The 19062-nt window shown below is 38.2% G+C and overlaps 1 protein-coding gene across 6 annotated transcripts in view; it reads left to right on the top strand.

The window, feature by feature from the left end:
* THUMPD2 (THUMP domain 2 tRNA and snRNA guanosine methyltransferase) overlaps positions 1-19062 on the top strand; it is a 45240-nt gene that overhangs the window by 11582 nt on the left and 14596 nt on the right. For 3 of the 6 annotated variants that reach the window (XM_020976987.2, XM_020976988.2, XM_020976990.2), the window contains exons 3-7: positions 5668-6065; positions 9016-9093; positions 10812-10864; positions 15307-15394; positions 17572-17643. In XM_020976987.2, the coding sequence (XP_020832646.1) occupies positions 5668-6065; positions 9016-9093; positions 10812-10864; positions 15307-15394; positions 17572-17643 (689 nt within the window). Of the gene's footprint in view, positions 1-2008; positions 2381-5667; positions 6066-6606; positions 6800-9015; positions 9094-10811; positions 10865-15306; positions 15395-17571; positions 17644-19062 lie in introns of those variants that run through there. The other 3 variants (XM_078149484.1, XM_020976991.2, XM_078149483.1) reach the window with 3 other exon arrangements.

The following is a 19062-nucleotide window of genomic DNA, read 5'->3' as shown; positions in this document are numbered from 1 at the left end:
AACAGCCTTAGAAGGAATAATTAACATTTGCCCACCCTTGAAGGAACATTGTATCCTCCCTGCATAGTTATTTGCTTTCCCTCAGGATTGTTAACTTTAACTGTAGTTTATGAATAGTTCCAACTGCAAAGTTTGTTTGTAAAGCAGTTGTTTGGAATTCCTAGGATATTTTCCCATAGAAACATCATTCTAAAGGGTTAGATTTTCTAGTCTAATAATCCATAATAATAGTCTGCACTTATATGATACTTTAAAATTTACAGAATAACTTTATACTTGATCTCATTGGCTCTTCACAACCCCTTACAAGATAGAGAGAGTATATTATTATCCTATTTTGTACATGAGGAAATAGAGCCAGAGAGGTTGTGACTTCCCCAGGGTCACTCCGGCCAGTGGTTCAATTCCAGGTCTTCTTATTCTTCACTCTAACAACATTCTCTATATTTGATCTTACAAGGCATGAGCCTAGGATCTGGCAGGAGAATTGGTAATAAGTCCTAAGACTATAAGGAGTCTGATGGCAACTCCAAGCATCTCCAGTATGGGAATTTTTTGTGCTTGACTGTGCATATTTGGTACAAGTTTTTTGTTTTGTTTTGTTCTGGGTTTTTTTTTTTTAGGGGGATGTGGGAGAGGGGGAAATTGGAGGGAAAGAAAAATAAGTGCTTGTTAATTGAAAGAAAAAAAAATTAAACCCAGAGATTATGTTAAGAAAGAGTACTAGCTGGCCAGGGTTCTGATGGCAGTTGACATTCATATGGATAGTCATCTCCAAGTCAGACACATCTGTTTACAAAAGTAGGGAAATGTGAGCTGACAGAAAGGGCTAAAATAAAAAGTTTGGACCCTTGGAACATTAACCTTCACTTATCTAGAACCTCTTCCCCATCACCATCCAGGAAAATAAACTTCAGTACAAAGGTGCTGGTATAGTTTTATAATCCAATCTGGATGTTAATTTTAATAATGGAAAAAGTTTCTAGTATTTATAAAATTGAATCTTGCTGCATATAACTCTTTGTGTAGAACTCATCAGCATCTCTTTATTTTTTTTAAAATTTTTTAGTTTTTTTGCTTTTTGGTGAGGCAGTTGGGGTTAAGTGATTTTCCCAGGGTCACACAGCTAGTAAGTGTCAAGTGTCTGAGGTCATATTTGAACTCAGGTCCTCCTGACTCCTAGACCAGAGCTCTATCCACTGCTCCACCTAGCTGCCCCCTGCATCTCTTTTTAAAGACAGATACCTTCTCTGTGAAATTTAGGACCACCCTGGGTGAGAGTGGGAGTCCTTTGTTAGCATTAAGAATAAGTTACCTTGAAGAAATTAAAGCTGTCTATAGTCATATGAAAAAAATACTCTAAATCATTATTGATTAGAGAAATGCAATTAAAACAGCTCTGAGGTACCACCTCACACTTGTCAGATTGGCTAATATGACAAAAAAAGGAAAATGATAGATGTTGGAGAAGATGTAGAAAAATTGGAACACTAATACATTGTTTGTGGAGTTGTTCGTGGGCCAAAAAGAGAGAGAATATGATAAAGGTGGGGTGGGATAAGATTAAGGGAAATATTCTTAGTTTTTCACAACATGACTACTATGGAAGTGTTTTGCATAACTACACTTGTATAACCTGTGTCAAGTTGCTTGCCTTCTCAATGAGGGTGGGTGGGGAGGGAGGGAGGGAGAAAATTTGGAACCCAAAGTTTTAAAAACAAATGTTAAAAAAAGATTGTTTTCACATGCAACTGGGAAATAAGATATACAGGAAATGGGGTATAGAAATCTGTCCTGCCCTACAGGAAAATTGAAGGGGAAGGAGATAAGAAAGGGGAGGGAAGAGATAGAAGGGAGGGCATATTAGGGGAAGGAGTGTTCAGAATGCATGGCATCTTGGAGTAGGGGGAGGGACAAGATGGGAAGAAAATTTGGAACTCAAAATCTTGTGGAAGTAAATGTTGAAAACTAAAAATAAATTAATTTTTTTTTAAAAAGGTACAAAAGTTTACTGCAGAAGGTAACTGTTTAAAAATTAGAATTGATCAAGTGGAAACTAATAACTCCATGAGACATCAAGAACGAATAAAAGTCAAAAGTCTGAACAAAACAGAAGAAAATGTGAAATATCTCATGGGAAAAACAACCTATATGGAAAGTAGATCATGGAGAGATAATTTAAGAATTATTGGACTACCTGAAAACAATGATAAAAAAAAATGGACCTAGACATCATATTTCAAGAAATTATTAAAGAAAACTGCTAATCTTGGATCCAGAGGGTAAAATAGAAATAGAAGAAACCCACCAATCACTTCCTGAAAGAGATTCCCAAATAAAAACTCCCAGGAATATTATAACCAATTTCCAGAGTTCCCAGGTAAAGGAAAAATACTTCAGGCAGCCAGAAAGAAACAATTCAAATGTCATGGAGTCACAATCAATTTAACAAAAGATTTAGTAGCTTCCATGTTAAAGGAGCAGAGGGCTTGGAATATGATATTCCAGAAGACAAAGGAGCTAAGATTACAACCAAGAGTAACCTACCTAGAAAACTTGATTATGATCCTATGGAGCGGGGGCAAGGGGAAGGGAATGGATATTTAATGAAGAAAAGAACTTTCAAGCATTCCCAAGGAAAAGTTCAGAGCTGAATAGGAAATTTGAGATTAAAACATAAGACTCAAAAAAGCATAAAAAAGTAAACATGAGTGAGAAGCCATAAAGGACTTAGTAAAATTAAACCCTTTACATTTGTATAAGGGGAGATGATACATGCAATTTCTAGGAACTTTATCATCATTAGGGCAGTTATAAGGCATCTCCTTAGAGAGCGTATGTTTAAGTCTATTATGTTGAGATGAGCTCAAAAAGAAAAGTGGAAGATTGAGAAAAGGGTGCACTGGGAGTAGGGGAACGGGACAGGAAGAATAGGGAAAATTATCTGATATTAAAGAAATTTTTAAGGAAGAATTTTTACAGTGAAGGAGGAATGTACAACACTTGAACCTTACTCTCATCTGAACTGGTTCAAAGAGGGAAGAATATATATTACACACAGTTGGGTACAGAAATTCATCTTACTCAACAGGAAAGTAGGAGGGAAAAGAGAAGAGAAAGAAGGATGGTAATAAGAGGGAGGGTAGATTAGGAGGGATTGGTCAGAAGCAAAATAGTCTTTTGAGGAAGGACCAGGGTAACAAAAAGAGGTAGATAAATGAAAGAGAATAGAATTGAGGGAAAAACACAGCAATCATAACTGTGTATATAAATGGATGAACTTACCCATAAAATGGAAAAGGAAAGCAAAATGGATTGAAAACCAGAATCCAGCATGTTGTTTATAAGAGACACATTCAAAACAGAAAGACACACAGAGTCAAAATAAGGGGCTAGAGCTGAATCTGTTATGCTTCAGCTAAAGTAAAAAAGGCAGGGATAGTAATCATGATCTCAGGTAAAGCAAAAGCAAAAACAGACCTACTTAAAGATAATCAGGGGAACAACATTTTGCTAAAAGGTATATTGGACAATGAATTAATTTCATTATAGAACATATATGAAACAAATGGCATAGCATCAAAATACTTGAAGGAAAAGTTAAGTGAGTTACAAGAGGAAATAGTAAAACTATACTAGTGGGGGACCTCTGGTCCCCTTAGACCCCTCGATAAAGCTAACCATATAATAATAAGAAAGAAGTTGAGATGAATAGAATTTTAGAAAAGTTAGATATGGTAGAACTTGGGAGAATATTGAGCAGGAACAGAAAGAAGTATAACTTTTTCTCTGTTGTACATGGCACCTTCACAAAAACTGACCATGTATTAGGGTATAAAAACTGTTGGGAAAACTTGGAAGTAGCATGGCAGAAACCAGGCAGAGAGCATCTCACACCATATATAAAGATAAGCTTAAAATGGGTACATGATTTATGCATAAAGGGTGATATCATAAGCAATTAGGGGAGCATGGAAGAAATTGCCTGTCAGACCCATGCATGAGAAAGAGTTCATGACCGAGAGATAGAGAAGTTTGTGGTAGTTAAAATGGTTAATTTTAATCACGTAAAATTAGAAAGGTTTTTGCACCAAGTCAATGCAGCCAAAATGGAGGAGGGAGAGCAGGGAAAAAATTACAACAAATTTCTCTTTTAAAAGTCTCAGTTCTCAGATATGTAGAGAATGGAGCCAAATTTATGAAAAATAGGAACCATTCCCCAATAGATACATGGTCAAGAGATAAGAACAAGCAGTTTTCAAAGGAAAAAAATCTAAGCTATCAATGGTCATCTGAAAAAATGCTCTAGATCACTAATAATTAGAGAAATGAAAATTAAAATAGCTCTGAGGTACTATCTTACACCCATCAGATTGGCTAAGATAACAGAAAAAGAAAACATGCTGGAGGGAATGTGGGAGAATAAGTACACAAATGCATTATTGTTGGAGTTGTGAACTAGTCCAGCCATTCTGGAGAACAATTTAGAACTATGCCCAAAGGGCTATAAAACTCTATATACCCTTTGACCCAGAAATGTCGACACTAAGTCTATACCCCAAGGAAATTTTTTTAAAAAGGGAGGGAGGAAGACCCATATGTACAAACATTTATAGCAGTTCTTTTTGTGGTGGCAAAGAATTAGATACACAGCAATTGGAGAATGGCTAAACAAGTTTTGGTATGTGAATATGCTGGAATACCATTGTGTTGTATGTAAAAATGATGAAGGGTATGGTTTCACAAAAACTTGGGAAGACTTACATGAACTGATGCAAAAAGAAGTGAGCTGAACCAGCAGAATAATCTGTGCAGTAATAGCAATATTGTAACAATAATCAGCTGTGCAAGACTTAGTAACTCTAATCAATACAATGATCCACCAAAACTCCAAAGGACTCCAGATATAAAATTCTGCCCACTTCCAGACAGAAAACCGATGGGCTCTGAGTGCAGATTGAAGCATATTTTCCCTTTATTTTTCTTGCTTTTTAAAAAAATTCAGATCACGACTATGCAGAAATATGTTTTGCATGCCTTCATATGTACAATGGGTGTCATATTTCTTGTCTTCCCAATGGGTGAGAGAAGGGGTGAAGAGAGGGAAAGAATTTTGAATTGAAAACAAAATTTTGTTAACAAGGATAAAGTATCCTTCTGATGTGTTATGGTACTGTCAACATTTTAAAGCTTCACACATGTTCTCTAGATTTTTCTTTGTACTTTTATGAAAGCCTTCCCTCTCTTTATTAGATCATTTTAAGTGAAAGATTCCTAGTGTAGCCATAGAGTTCCTGAGCTCATTTATTATTCTTAAAATAGTTTGATGTAATCATCTTGTGCTGTAGAATCTAAATATTTGAACTTTCAAAAAATGTCAGTGCTTTTTATGTCATACAGAACCTCATTCATTATGAGTGAACTAATTTCAGAGAATCTGGTCAGTTAACCTAAGTCATACATCCCAGAAGACAATGAGATACTGCTGATCTTGATCCTGTACTATATCCTAATGGTGAAGCATGAATCTCAGAGAAAAATAAGATGGTTAGCCATGTCAGTAGTATATCTGGCGCCAAGAAATTGATTTGTACCATATTTGTTAATGTTATATGCTATCTTTAAAGTGTGAATATGAGTTAAAATCAGGTGTTTGTATTTATTTAGGAAAAGTATTTAATGAAATTCAAAGACTAGTAACTGGTGATCCCATGTGTTGGGTGCGTGCTGTTTCCATTTGGAGAAGTCTTGAACTGGAAGAAAATCTTCCACCTGAAGTGGCCAAACCCTCCAAAAGGAAGACAGGAGAAAATGAAAACATCGTTACTAAGAAGTTAAAAATAGAACAAACACTGGCGATGCCAGGGGATGCAGAATGTCAGCTGGAAAAGCAAAACAGTGACAAGATGGAGGAGCATAAAGATCTGACAACTGAAAAAGAAAACTTTCAAGAAGAAAAATCTGAAAATGATGGGGAGAAAGAAGTTGAGCATCACCAGGGCAAACTCACTTTCAGAGTTTCTTGTCGCTGTAGTGGAACAATTGCAAAAACATTTACCACAGAGGTAGGTCTTCCTGTCCTCCCCTCCCCTCCTCCCCAGAAAGTTTCCTTTTTGAGGAAAAAGTTTAATTAGATTTGAAGCTAAGGTTTAATGTACACCTCTGCATGTATACACATACGTGTATATGAATAAAAACAAAATTTATATATACATGCATATATATTTACGTACCTATATTTGTTTGCATTGAATTACTTAGCTTTTCTCCCCCTTGTTTAAGGGGAGGGAAAGTTATAGAATCCTAAGTAGTTAAACTATTTTTTTTCAAAGCCTAAGTCACTTAACTTTAATTCAAAGATATCCTCCTTAGTATTTGAGAATCTTGATTTTAGAAGCTCAGCTTCATGCCTTTTGAATGAATAAAAAAAAAAAGCATTTATTAAACATTTTCTGTGTGCTAAGCACTGCTAAGTTCTGGGAATACAAATACAAAAGTGAAGAGAGCCCCTGCCCTCAAAGAGCTTATGCTGCAATATTGGAAGATAATAGAAATTCCTACGATATTAAGTAGAACAATTAATGCACCTTTTCTAGGTTTAATTATGCTTCCAGAAGTGGAATATGGAGTGTGGGGAGGAGGAGGATATGAGAAGGGTATGTGGTGGGAAGCCAATTTGTGAGGACATGGAAGCTGGCTGGAGCTGCCCAGACCTCATAGAATGAACCACATGAAACGCTCAGTAGTCAGTGTGGCAGTCTCCCGGTGCCCAAGGACCTCAGTTCCAGAGATGAAAGGAGTAAGTCTTTGACGGCATTGTCTCTCATCTTTTTGTAAGGCCAGGGAGGAAATAGCTGAGTAAAAATGTTGTACCTTCTATATCCTCAGAGACAGGGCCAAGATCTCTGACAGACAGGCACCATTTCAGATTATATTTAACAACTGTTAATAGCACAAGCATCTCACAGTCTAGCCAACTTTTCTACATCCCAAGATATGCAGATTTTTCCCCCAGGAGTACACTCAGGAGTAACTTTTCTATCAATTCTTCTCCTTTAGCATGCTCCCCCCAAACCTCCATTCTAATAACCCTGTTTCTCTTTACAATATAATACCCACTCTTAATTACTACTAGCAGTTTTCTGCTAGAAAGTTGTATTATTTATACAAGACATAAATTATTTACACAATAATTTAACAGCTGGGTGGTACAGTGGATAGAGCCACGGACTTAGAGTCAGGATAATCTGAATTCAAATCCTTCCTCAGATGTTTCCTTGCTGTCTGACCCTAGTGAGTCGCTTAACCTCTTTCAACTTCAGTTTCCTCATCTGTAAAGTGGGGTTAATAATAATACCTACATAACAGGGTTGTGAAGATAAAATGAGGTATAAGATGAAAACTACTTTGCAAACCGTAAAAAACTATATAAATACTAGCTATTATTATATTGTATGTTGATGATGGGGAAAGCACCTTGTATCATCTTTTTAATGCACTGGTTTCTTCTTATTAATTGTGATCCTTTGAAGGCCTTTTTGACATTTTTGCCAGGTATTATAATTAGAGTGGAATGTCTACACTGGTGTTGTGTTGTCAGAGGCCTAAACTGGTCAATGATGCAGTGCTATCTGGGCCTTCAAGCTAAATGACATGCCAAATGTTAACTGTTTGCTGCCTAACACTAGGACTACCATGAAGAGACAAAATAGTGTCACCTCTCCATACCTCGGGTTCTTACAAGAGTCAGTGGGAGAGAGGGCCTAGTTTGAGGCCTGGTCGTTGGTTGGTTGTTGTCTTTCGTTCTTGAAGAGGACCAAAATGACATCACCAGGCTAGAGTCAAGTGTCAGTGTGTCCGACTGCGGCTGATCAAACCAACGCGAGCTCAGAATGTTCTACCAGAGGTCAGGCACCAATAGTCCATGTCCACTGGGGCCTGGTAGGCAGCCAGAGAATGTTGCATATTTATGACCACCAAATTGGATCAGTGGCACCACCCAGCCAATCCTTTAACATATTCATGATAGATACAAATTATTGGAACTGAACCAGGCATGTGGCAAATCCCATCAATTTTTTAGACATCCAGAGTTATCAGATTTTCCATACTGCAATTTAGTCTTTTGTGTATTCAGAAGCAAACTATCAATATGGAAAAGACCATAGAGCTAGAAGGAGCCTTGGAAATCACCTAGTTCAACCCTCTCTGTTTTCCAGATGAAAAAACCCTGTGGCCTCAAGAACTTAAGTGATCTGCCCCAGGTCACCCAAGTATTAAGTGGCTAAACTAAGATTAGAACTCAGGTTCTCTAACTCCAATGCTGTGCTCATTCCACCCCTGCATGCTGCCACCATCATTCTTTCCCCAAGTAAATTTTATATTCTGTAATGGAAAAAGGGTGAGATTTGGAGCAGGGAACCTGGATTAGAATTTAGCTTCTGTTACACCCTGTGCAGTCTCGGCCCCTTTACGGTATTTTCAGGCCTCAGTTTCCTAATATATCAAATGAGGGAAGTAGACAAGATGACCTCCAGGTCCTTTACAGCTCAAATCTTAAGATCTCTGATCTATGAAAAAGTTTTATTTGTGTGAACTGTGCTGCCTTGTGGGAACAGCTTTCTACCAAGGCAAAAGACGAGGCTATTGCATCAAAACAAACACATTTGTAAGGATTTGCATTTCTGTGCTAGTTAAAGGAAGCATCCCTTTTAAAATCATTTCTTGAAGGAATTGTAAAAACCCCTGATGAATTCATTAAATGATTAATTTGGTAGGTGAACAAAATTAATTAGATATAGCAGTTGCGTGTGTGTGTGTGTGTGTGTGTGTGTGTGTGTGTGTGTGTGTGTGTTAATGCAACTTTAGTTCTAATAGGAAATGTTTTGGTATGATATATTTTCATCACATATTCCAACCTTCTTACACATCTCGTTAGTTTTTTGGCTATATCTTTAAGCTAATATGTTCATTCTTAAAAGTTTGATCTTTTTTCCTTAACTACTACTTTTCCAGGAGGTGGGAAGGGTAATTGGAATTGCTCTTATAAAGCAGTTTGGCTGGAAAGCAGATTTGAGAAACCCCAGTTTAGAGGTAATGAACATTTGCAAAACTTTTTTTGCTACATTTTAAGTTTTGTTTTTAAACTGACACTATTGGGTAGTTTCATAATTTTATTTTCTATTTTTTAGAATTTTTCTTAAAGAGCACAGCTATACAGAAGCAAAAAGTTGTTTTCATTAGCAACAGAGAATGTGGTTAACTTTGGTGGTTTTCATTATAAAATTTCTCAATGATCTGTTTATTCACAGTGGGGGACTGGTTCTGGATCAATAGAATCAATTTGGAGTATTTATCACCCCCAATAGACATTAGGAAATGCTTGCTATAAGAAAAATCTTTTAGTATTATTCTGACAGCATCAAATATAATGGGTCACAATTAGGCAACTTTTTTTGTTTCATTAATTCAAAGGGTTATTTATTTGACACACACCACTTAAAATGGAGTGATGTCTCACCCAATTAAAAACTTGTTCTTTGGACCAAGCCAGGGCATACGCTACTGGTTATAGGAAGAGGAATCCTGTTTAGTGACATCTGGAAGGAAGGAATGTAAGGACTAGAGAGATGGACAAATTATCCACATTAGCTGAGAAATAGGACCTAAACAGAGTATGATAGGAATAAGGTAAAGATAAAGGGAAACTGACAGATTGAAAAAAATGTTCCATTGAGTTTCAAATAGATAGTTTGTCCAGCAGGTATGGAGAAACCTCAGAACGGCCTGGGGATTTACATGGAGTCTTTGGCAGGCACTGAGGAGCCACTTTATCTCATAGCCTTTGCAGAACCTCTTATTTAGGACTGTCCATCTGAGTTAGGCAGAGATCTCCTTAAGGTAGATCACTCCAGAGCCCCCAAGCCACATTCATTCACTAAACATTTATTGAGACTTGGGTATACATATAACTTCATACTATGTATATAACTTGCATAACCTAATCATGTCACTCCTTTGCTAAATTACTTTCAGTGGTTCTGCACTGCTTACGAAAAGAAATAGAAACTGCTGATCCTGGCATTTAAGACTCTTTCTGTGTAATCTTAATTCCAGCCTGCCTTCCCAGCTTTCTGTCATACAATTCACCTTCATGTACTCTGTCCTAACTAAATGAAATGAAGCTCCATTCCTTTTTCTCACCTTATTTTCTTCTGTCTCTATGCTTTTACTCATGCTATTTCTTTCCTCCTCCTCTCATCTGTAATGGACTTTACTTTCTTCAGTTTCACTTGTCCCTCCTATGTCTTACCTATGAGGTCTTCCATAATCTAGTTTACTGTGATGTCTCCCTTCACTGATTTCTCATAGCATTTGCCTAGACTTCTACTTTGCAACAGAAAGTGACGGCTTTCTGTGTGTGTGTGTGCGTGTCCCCCTACTCCATTAGAATGTGAGCTCCTTAAGGACCACATCTATGCCATATTTTTCTTTATGTCCCAGGTACGTAGCATTTAGTAGATGCCTTTTAAATCTTTGTTATGCTGAATTGCTCCCACCTACACTGATACATGAATTTCTAACAGCATACACGTTTTACCTGTAAAATGGATGTATAGTATAACTGAAACCTTTGCTTAAGAAAAAAAAATTCTAATGTTTTTCATTATACTCTATAACCCTGAAGGCCTGAGACCTTCCTCTTAAAATATAGGCCTTATGGGCACAGAACTAAAGCATTCAGGTTGCCACCCAGAAGCTGTAATAGTGGAGTTTTGTTTTTCAGTCTAATTTCTTGTTTATTCTTTCAGATATTTATACATCTAAATGACATTTACTCCGTGGTGGGGATTCCTGTTTTCAGGTAGATGCTTATATTTTTGTGCTTCAGGATTTTTGTAAGTTCACTAATGTTTTTAAAGTCAACAACTAGCAAGGAAGATTAATTTGATTAGATGGAACTTAAGGCTTGATATTTCATGTTTTGTATATGCCTTTAAAAAACTCTGATAACATACAGTTTTCATTTTATCTATTATTTTAGAGTGTAAAAATGTGGATAACAAGCTATGAACTACATTGATGACATTGACAAATTATAGCTAGTGTCTAAAGTATTTTAAATTATTCATTAATTTAGAAAATTAAGACAGACTGGATAAGAAATGTATATATACATATACTTAGAGAGATAGCAAGCATTTATTAAAATTGAATATACAATGCAATTCTTGGGGCCCTTAGTACTCATTACCAAGTCTGATGCATTGTTAATTCTTTGGAAAGGTCTGGAGAACATTTTTCCAACTCTTTAGAAAATCTAAAAATAATGTTTGTCTAGTCATATAGTAGAATACTGTCATGTTACTATAAATGTAAATAAGGATAATAATAATTCCTGCCTCAGTTTTCTGGAAGATTCTTCAAGTTATTTGTATTGTATTGTACATGACACCACTAGAATAAAGTCAAGGGTGGATGTAAGTAGTGGTGCCCCATCTCTGCAGCTGCAGAGCCAAAGGCTTTCTGCAAGAGAACACAGCCATTCTGTTGTTGGACAATTGTAGAATTCATCCACAGAAGGTGGGGCTAATATAGAAGAATATTTTTGTCATTCCTCCCACTGTTACTCATTAATTCAACTTATAGATCAAAGCATTATACAAAATATATAATATTGTTACAGAAATGATTTAGTGAAAAATTTGATTTCATAGGTGCCATATGGAACAATCTCATAACATTAAAGATGCATTTTTAAATTTTGCTTCTTCCTACACTTAGCTGTGTGCCTTAGCTGCCAAAAAAAGTCACTGTAATCTTCAACTATATTAATAGAAATAATGTTCAGAACCAGAAAGGTGGTCATCTAAGTGTACTTGCCAGATCATCACCTGGAGCATTGGATTCTGTTTGGGGCACCACTTTTTTAGGATGTTAACAGAGTATTTTTTTTTTCCCAAAGAAGTATGACCAGAATAATGAGGATATTCCTAAACCATGTCACATGCAGATTGATTAAATTAAATAGGGAGAAGACTTGGAAGAATATTATGACTATCTTCAGCATGTCTAAGAGCTGTCATGTGGGTGGAAGGATTAGATTTATTTTACATTGTGCCAGTGGGAGAAATAAGACCAATGGATAGAACGGGGATGGGGAACATGCAGCCTTGAAACCACATTTGGCCTTCTAGGTCCGTGGATGTGGCCTTTTGACTAAGTCCAAGTTTAAAAAAAAAATCCTTTTATTAAGGGGATTTGTTCTGAGAAGTTTGGATTCAGTCAAAGGGCTACACTTGAGGACCTAGGGGGTCACATGTAGCCTCAAGGTGTAGGTTCCCCATCCCTGGGATAGAAGTTCCCAGGAGACCTAGTCTTTAAAAGAATTTCCAAAAATAAGAACCTTTTAAAAATCGAATGGGTACTGGGTTCCTTTTAATCAAACAGGATCAAGTAGAAGCCAAATGATGTCTTGCTGGGTATGTGATAGAGGGGGTTTGTTGTGTTAGACTTAATGACTTCTGAGGTCTCTTCTGTCTCTGAGGTTCTTTTCAACAATTACATGAAATCCAGCGTTCTCAAACTCACATTTCATGTTTGGCTTCAGTTCATAGAGCTCATCCATTTTTACTGTTGCTATCTAAATCTTTGTTTCTCTTCACAAAGGTTTGTTTATTCAAATATGTCTTCATCTGATCAAAAAAACTATGCCACATAGTAGACCTCAGGTCAGAGTAAAGTTTGACACTTGTTCAGTCTTCTTGATGGATGAAGTTTGTCTACCGTATCTGCAGCAAATATTCATACCGAGTTCCCAGATATTTTTAATTCAGTGTAGTTATATTGCTGCATTGGTCTTAACATAGGCCTCATGTTCTCTCTCCAATCAAACTTATAGAAAACCTGAGAACGATGTACAGTCATGCTCCGACTGTGTTTTTGTCTGCCCATCTCTAGTTTGTTATGCTAAAACAGAGAGGTCGTGTGTTCAATTCAACAAGTATTTATTTGTCAGCAGCTCTCTGCAGTCCATGCAGATGCGAGGCACATAATTTTTTTTTAATTACCTAATTCTTACCCTCAACAGATTTACGATTTCAGTTAGTCCCTAGTAATCTTTTAAAAGAGGTAGCTCAGTGGATGGAGCGCTGGGCATTGAGTGGGGAAGCTCTGAGTTCAGATGTGGCCTCTGGCACTCAGTAGCCGTGTGACCCTGTGCAAGTCACTTAATCTTTGCCTTGGAGGCAGCTAGATAGTAGCTAGAGCACTGGGCCTGGAATCTGGGAGACCTGAATTCAAATTTAGCCTCAGGCAAATCACTTAACCTCTGTTTGCCAAATCTACTGGAAAAGGAAGTAGCAAAGCCGCCCAGTATCTTTGACAAGAAATCCACCCCCAAAAAATGGGGGGGGGGGGGACAAAGAGTCGGACACAACTGAACAACAGCAACAACAAAGCCTTTTTAAATGTTTCCCACTTCGATGAGGGTCTCTGCATTTGCCAGCAGTACCTGCTTCCTGCCAACCTAGAAGACAGGACCCCTTCCCTTGGGCCCATTTTGGGCAGTTTCAAGTCATGCATGGAGCTCCTGTGACCTTCATCAATTTTATGTCTTTCTTAATAAATATATGATTTTTGTTCACTGATTTCGTATGATTATCATTCACTGCTTTATATATTTTCCTCTAAAATATCTCATTTTGGGGAGTGGAGCCCGTGTTCACTTATAATCTGTATTTAAATCAATAAAGTGTATTATCAGCATCAGTCTTGTAACAACCCATTTAAAAGAGGGAACAGGAGGTAGCTAGGTGCCACAGTGGATAGAGCACCTGCCCTGGAGTCAGGAGGACCTGAGTTCAAATGTGACCTCCGATACTTGACACTTACTAGCTGTGTAACACTGGGCAAGTCACTTAACCCTGATGACCTCACCAAAAAAAAGAAAAGATACAAAGACAAAAATTAAACCATTGCTGCCCTTAAGAAGCTTACATTCTATTAGTGGAACATGAACATATAGAAATATATCCAAAATCAGTAAAAGGTCATTTTTGAGGTGAAAGCAAAGCTTCCTGGGGGATGAGGAAAGTCTTCATTTAGAAGGCAGCACTTGAACTAAGCTTTGAAGGAAACTAGGGAGTCTGAGGCACAGAGGTGAAGAGGGAGAGCATCAGCAGCAGGGAGAACAGCCAGTGTTAAAGACGTGGGGATGAGAGAGGAAATTGTAAGGGTTTGGAACCACAAAGGAAGGCCAGGGGGCCGTACCCTAAAGGAACAAGTAGACAGACGTGAGAGAGATGATAGTACAGTTGGGAAGATTTGGAATTGGTCAAATGGCGGAACCCAAGTAATAATGATAGGGTGTTAGCCTAGAGAATAGACTTTGTGGGGGACACATTAACTGACTTCAGGTATTTACAGGATTGTCCCGTGGAAGAGGATTTAGACTCATCTGCCTGGTCCTAGAGGGCTGAAGTAGGAATTGTGGGTTGAATTTGTGGAGGCAAAATCAGGCTTGATAGAAGGAAAGACTTTCTGATGATTAGTGCTATTCAGAAGTACAAGGCACAGTCTCAGTAGTGATGGGGAGCTCTCTTGCTGTGGTATAGTAGGAAGAGCTCTGTATCTGGAGGCAGAGGCCTGGATTCAAACCCTAGCCCTTGGGGGCACTATGTGCCCTTGAGCAAGTCTCTTAACCTCTGTAGGTTCAGTTTCTTCTGAAAAATGAAGGACTTGAATTAGAAGACCTCTAAGATTCCTTTGAGCTCTCAGTCTGTGATTCTCTGAGCCTCATTGGAGGTCTTAAGCAAAATCTTTATAAACCACCTTTATGTTCTGTGAATGGGAGATTCCTGTTCATATGTGTGGGTGCTGGCGTAGATGGTTTTAGATGGCCCTTCAGAGTTTAAGATTCTGTGATCCTCAAAACAACCTTGGAAACTTACCTGCAGAAAAGGCAAGTGAATGCCCTGGATTCTGTGGTTTGTGAGTGGCCATTCTGGAACAAGAAGCAAGGTCTACTGACTCCTAGTTCAATATTCTTTCCACTCTTCTATCCTGCCTGCCTCATTAATTTCAGTTGCCTAGAAAACTCACTTTATCTAGAATGCCTCAAGACCAACTCTGCCAAGTAACAAATGTGTTTATATCATAAAGTTAAAAACAATGTACTGTTTTAAATATTTTATTGCATGTCTATGAGTATATGAGAATACATCACTTTTCCTTGCTTCACATTTTCATTAATGTGTGTTAAATTGGCAAACAGTCTTGTTGACCCTATGACCAAATTTTTTGTAGGCTTCCTTTGGCAAGCAGAGCTTATATCAAGGTGGCAGGACTTCGTTCTACTATAGCTTGGACAATGGCATCTCTTGCTGAAATCAATGTAAGGAAAAAATGTCATTGTTGTAAGTAGGAATTACTTTTGATTTGAAAATTAAAAATTTCAAAAAATTCAAAGATGGGCACAAGAAATATACCTTAATGCTTAATGGGGAAACAAAATTCACCACACTGGTACTCATCTCTGTCCCTAATTAAAAGCTATTTACGTTGTAGATTTTAGCAAACTCATTTAAAATGTTCATTCCTGTTACACATGAGAGTAAAGACAGTTTCAGACTTTCTCATGTCCTCTACTACTTCATAAAAACATGAATATTTGGTATCTGAAATTATATACTCTGTTCTTTTACTTTCCTGGTATAAAAAAAAATCCTTCTTTACACTAACCAACTCTCTATCATTTCCCTCCCTATTCCATCCTTTCCTACATCTCCTTTCTCTATTCCTCATAATACTGAACACCCTTGGAGGAAGTCATTCTATGGTGCTGACTGGGTCCACTACAGATATGTTACCTAATCCCAACTGGGCCTTCATTGCTACATGGTAATCCTTTTACGCTTCCTTGATTAACTCACTTAACCTCTGTTTGCCTTAGTTTCCTCAAATGTAATAATAGCTAGCATTTATATAGTACCTGCTGTGTGCCAGACACTGTGCTAGGTGCTTTGCAAAAGTCATCTCATTTTAATCCTCACAACAGCCCAGCCAGGTAGGAACTGTTGTTCTCCTCATTTACATTTGGAAACACTGAGGCAGACGGACTTTCAGTGACTAGTCCAGCATCAGGCAGGTAGTCAGTTTCTGAGGAGGGACCTGTACTCAGGTCTTCCTGACTCCAGCTCCAACACTCTGTCACTGCACCACCTTGCTGCTGCATAAAACTTTCTACCCTTATCTTTCTCATCAGCATCAGTCTGTCACCATCGGCCTGCTGAATGTCTCCTGCTGGACATTCCACAGGCATCTCAGACTCAGCATATCCAAAATAGAATACATTATCTTTTTTCCCTTCTACACCTGCCCTTTTTCTTTACTTCCCTGTTTTTTTCAAAGGTTCCACATCCTTCTAATTACCCATGTTCTCCACCTCAGTGATCTTTGTTTGTTCCTTCTCCCTCATGACCCATATCCAATTAGTTGCTAAATCAGTCACATCATATTCAGAGCTCTGTATCAGACAGTGTTCTAAGTGCTGCAGACACAAACAAGGGCCAAAACGTTGCCGTTGCCCCCAAAGGGCTCCTACTCTAATGGAGGAGACGATATGCCAACAGCTCTATACTTGCAAATAAACACAATGTAAATAGGAGGTCAGGCTGAGGAGGCCGGATGATGGAGGACTGACTGCCCGTGCAAAGGCATCTCTATTCTCTCCACTCAGACAGCCACCACTGTAGTTCAGACTCTCATCACTTCTTCCCTAGACTACTGTGACAGCTGTCTGCCTTTATCCTCTACCCTCTCCAACCCATCTTCTACACACCTGCCAAAATCAATGAATAAAATAGAATCCTGTGTTTAACACTTAATGATAACAGCTAGTATTTATATAGTACCTTCTATGTGCCAGGCACTGTGCTAAGTGCTTTATAATTACTATCTTGTTTGATCCTCATAACAACCTTGGAAGATAGGTGCTGTTATAATCCCCATCTTACAGATGAGGAAACTGAGGCAGGCAGAGTTTATGTGACTTATCCAGGGTCACACATCTAGGACATATCTGAAACCAGATTTGAACCCAGGTCTTCCTGACTCCAGGCCTGGTGCTCTATCCATTGCACTACCTTGCTGCCTCTTAAAACCCTTTGTAGTCTGACTCTAGTCTATTTGTGGACTTATTTCACTTTACTGTACACACATAGAAACACACATCTGAGCTACATTGTAGTCAGACTGGCCTGCTGGTTATTGCATGCGCATGTCAGTCATTCCATCTCCCCACTCTCTGCTTTTGCATAGGCTGTTCCCTATGCCTGGAATGCCCTCCCTCCTCACTTCTACTGTTGGAATACCTGACTCCCTTCAAAGCCCCTTACCTTTGTTAGAGAGCCCCTTACCGACTTGAGGCCTCTCCTGATCTCTTGTTGTTAGTGCTTTTCCCCAGTTACTTTCTCTTTGTGCTGTGTGTGTTTATCTGCATACTGCCACAAGAGACATAAATGTGGGTATTTCTCCACTATGACTGTCACAAATCACTTTTTCTTTCTGTAGGTTGGTGCAGTAGTTTTGGATCCAATGTGTGGACTTGGAACAATCCTGTTGGAAGCTGCCAAGGAATGGCCTGTAAGTGCTAAAGCTAAGCAGGGTTTTGACTAGCACTAGAGCCATTTGGGTCACTGAGAGTTTAAGTGATTGGCTCAGGGTCACACAGCATGTGTGTCAGAGGCAGGACTCACACCCAGGCCTGACTGACTCTGAAGCCAGTTCTCTGTCCATTACACCAAGGATATTTACATATACAGTTCTGTGCAACCAATCCTTGTTTATGGGTAAATTATTTTTAAAATTATAGGACTTTAGATTTAGATGAGGTCATTAAAGGTCATTTAATCCAGCACCTTCACTGTGCAGATAAGGAAGCTTATCACCAAAGAGGTTCACTGGCTTGGCCAAAGTGACACGGGTATGCAAGAGTGCAAGAATTGAACCCAGGTCTACTCACTCTAAATCCATGGCTCTTAGCTGTAGCATATTTGTCATTCCTAAGATATCTCCCCTTCCCTGCAGTGGAATACAAACTACTGTCAATAGACAAATAAACAATTAGATAACTTTATTGTAGGAAAGTAATTACATGCCAAATTATTTTGAGCTTATGTATATAAGCTTTATAATTCTTTTTTTCTTGCTTTGCCTACATATAGCTTATCTCTAATTCAATTATAAGTGTCTCAGGCAGGTACTGTATTTTATTTCTCTTGTACCTTTCATGAGACCTATTGTACTGCACAGTAGCAGGTAATGAGTTCTTATGGAAGCAAGGCATAAATATAATGTACTCCAGAACCAATAATGATTGGATTATCTGTTTCTTTTACCATTTTAGGAAAATGTACAAATGTTTCAAAAATTCATTTCAACAAACCTTTGTTAAACACTTATGTGAGAAGTACTGCTATTCTAGGTAGTAGGGGTAGATATATTCCTTACCTTAAGGAGTTTATGGTATTATAGGATAAGATATTTACGTAAGTAATGGTAGCATTAATATACTTTTACTTCCACATGACAATACTTGAAGATAACTATCATTTTGATCAATCAGCCAGCATTTTAAATGGCCATTATGTGCCAGGATTTGGGCTAGGCACTGGATACACAAAGACAAAAAAGGAAGTGGCCCCTGCTATCAACTAACTTACATTCTAAAAGACAAAGTAATGTGCCCCAAAATAGCTGTGAGGTACTTTAAAGAGGAGTCACTAGCACCTGGGGGATCAGGAAGGGCCTCACAGAGGAGGCAGTGTTAGAATTGAGTTTTGAAAGAAACTAAATATTGTTAAGAGGTAGAGGGGAGAAGGGTGTGTGTCCTAGGCACAGGGGACAGTCAGTGCAGACTGGAAGACAAGAGGTAGGTTGTTGTGTAAGATGCTGGAAGAATGCTAGTTTGGCTAGAATAATGATTGTGAGAAAGGGAATGATGTCACAAGACTGGACAGGTAAGTTGGAACTAGGTCATGAAGGGATTTCAGTACCCAGTGG

The sequence above is a fragment of the Phascolarctos cinereus genome, unplaced genomic scaffold (genome assembly GCF_003287225.1).
Source record: "Phascolarctos cinereus isolate Bilbo 61053 unplaced genomic scaffold, phaCin_HiC Scaffold_2;HRSCAF=192, whole genome shotgun sequence".
Taxonomy (NCBI): Eukaryota; Metazoa; Chordata; class Mammalia; order Diprotodontia; family Phascolarctidae; genus Phascolarctos; species Phascolarctos cinereus.
The sequence above is the reverse complement of the archived record's forward strand: the minus strand, read 5'-3'. Positions and strand labels throughout refer to the sequence as shown.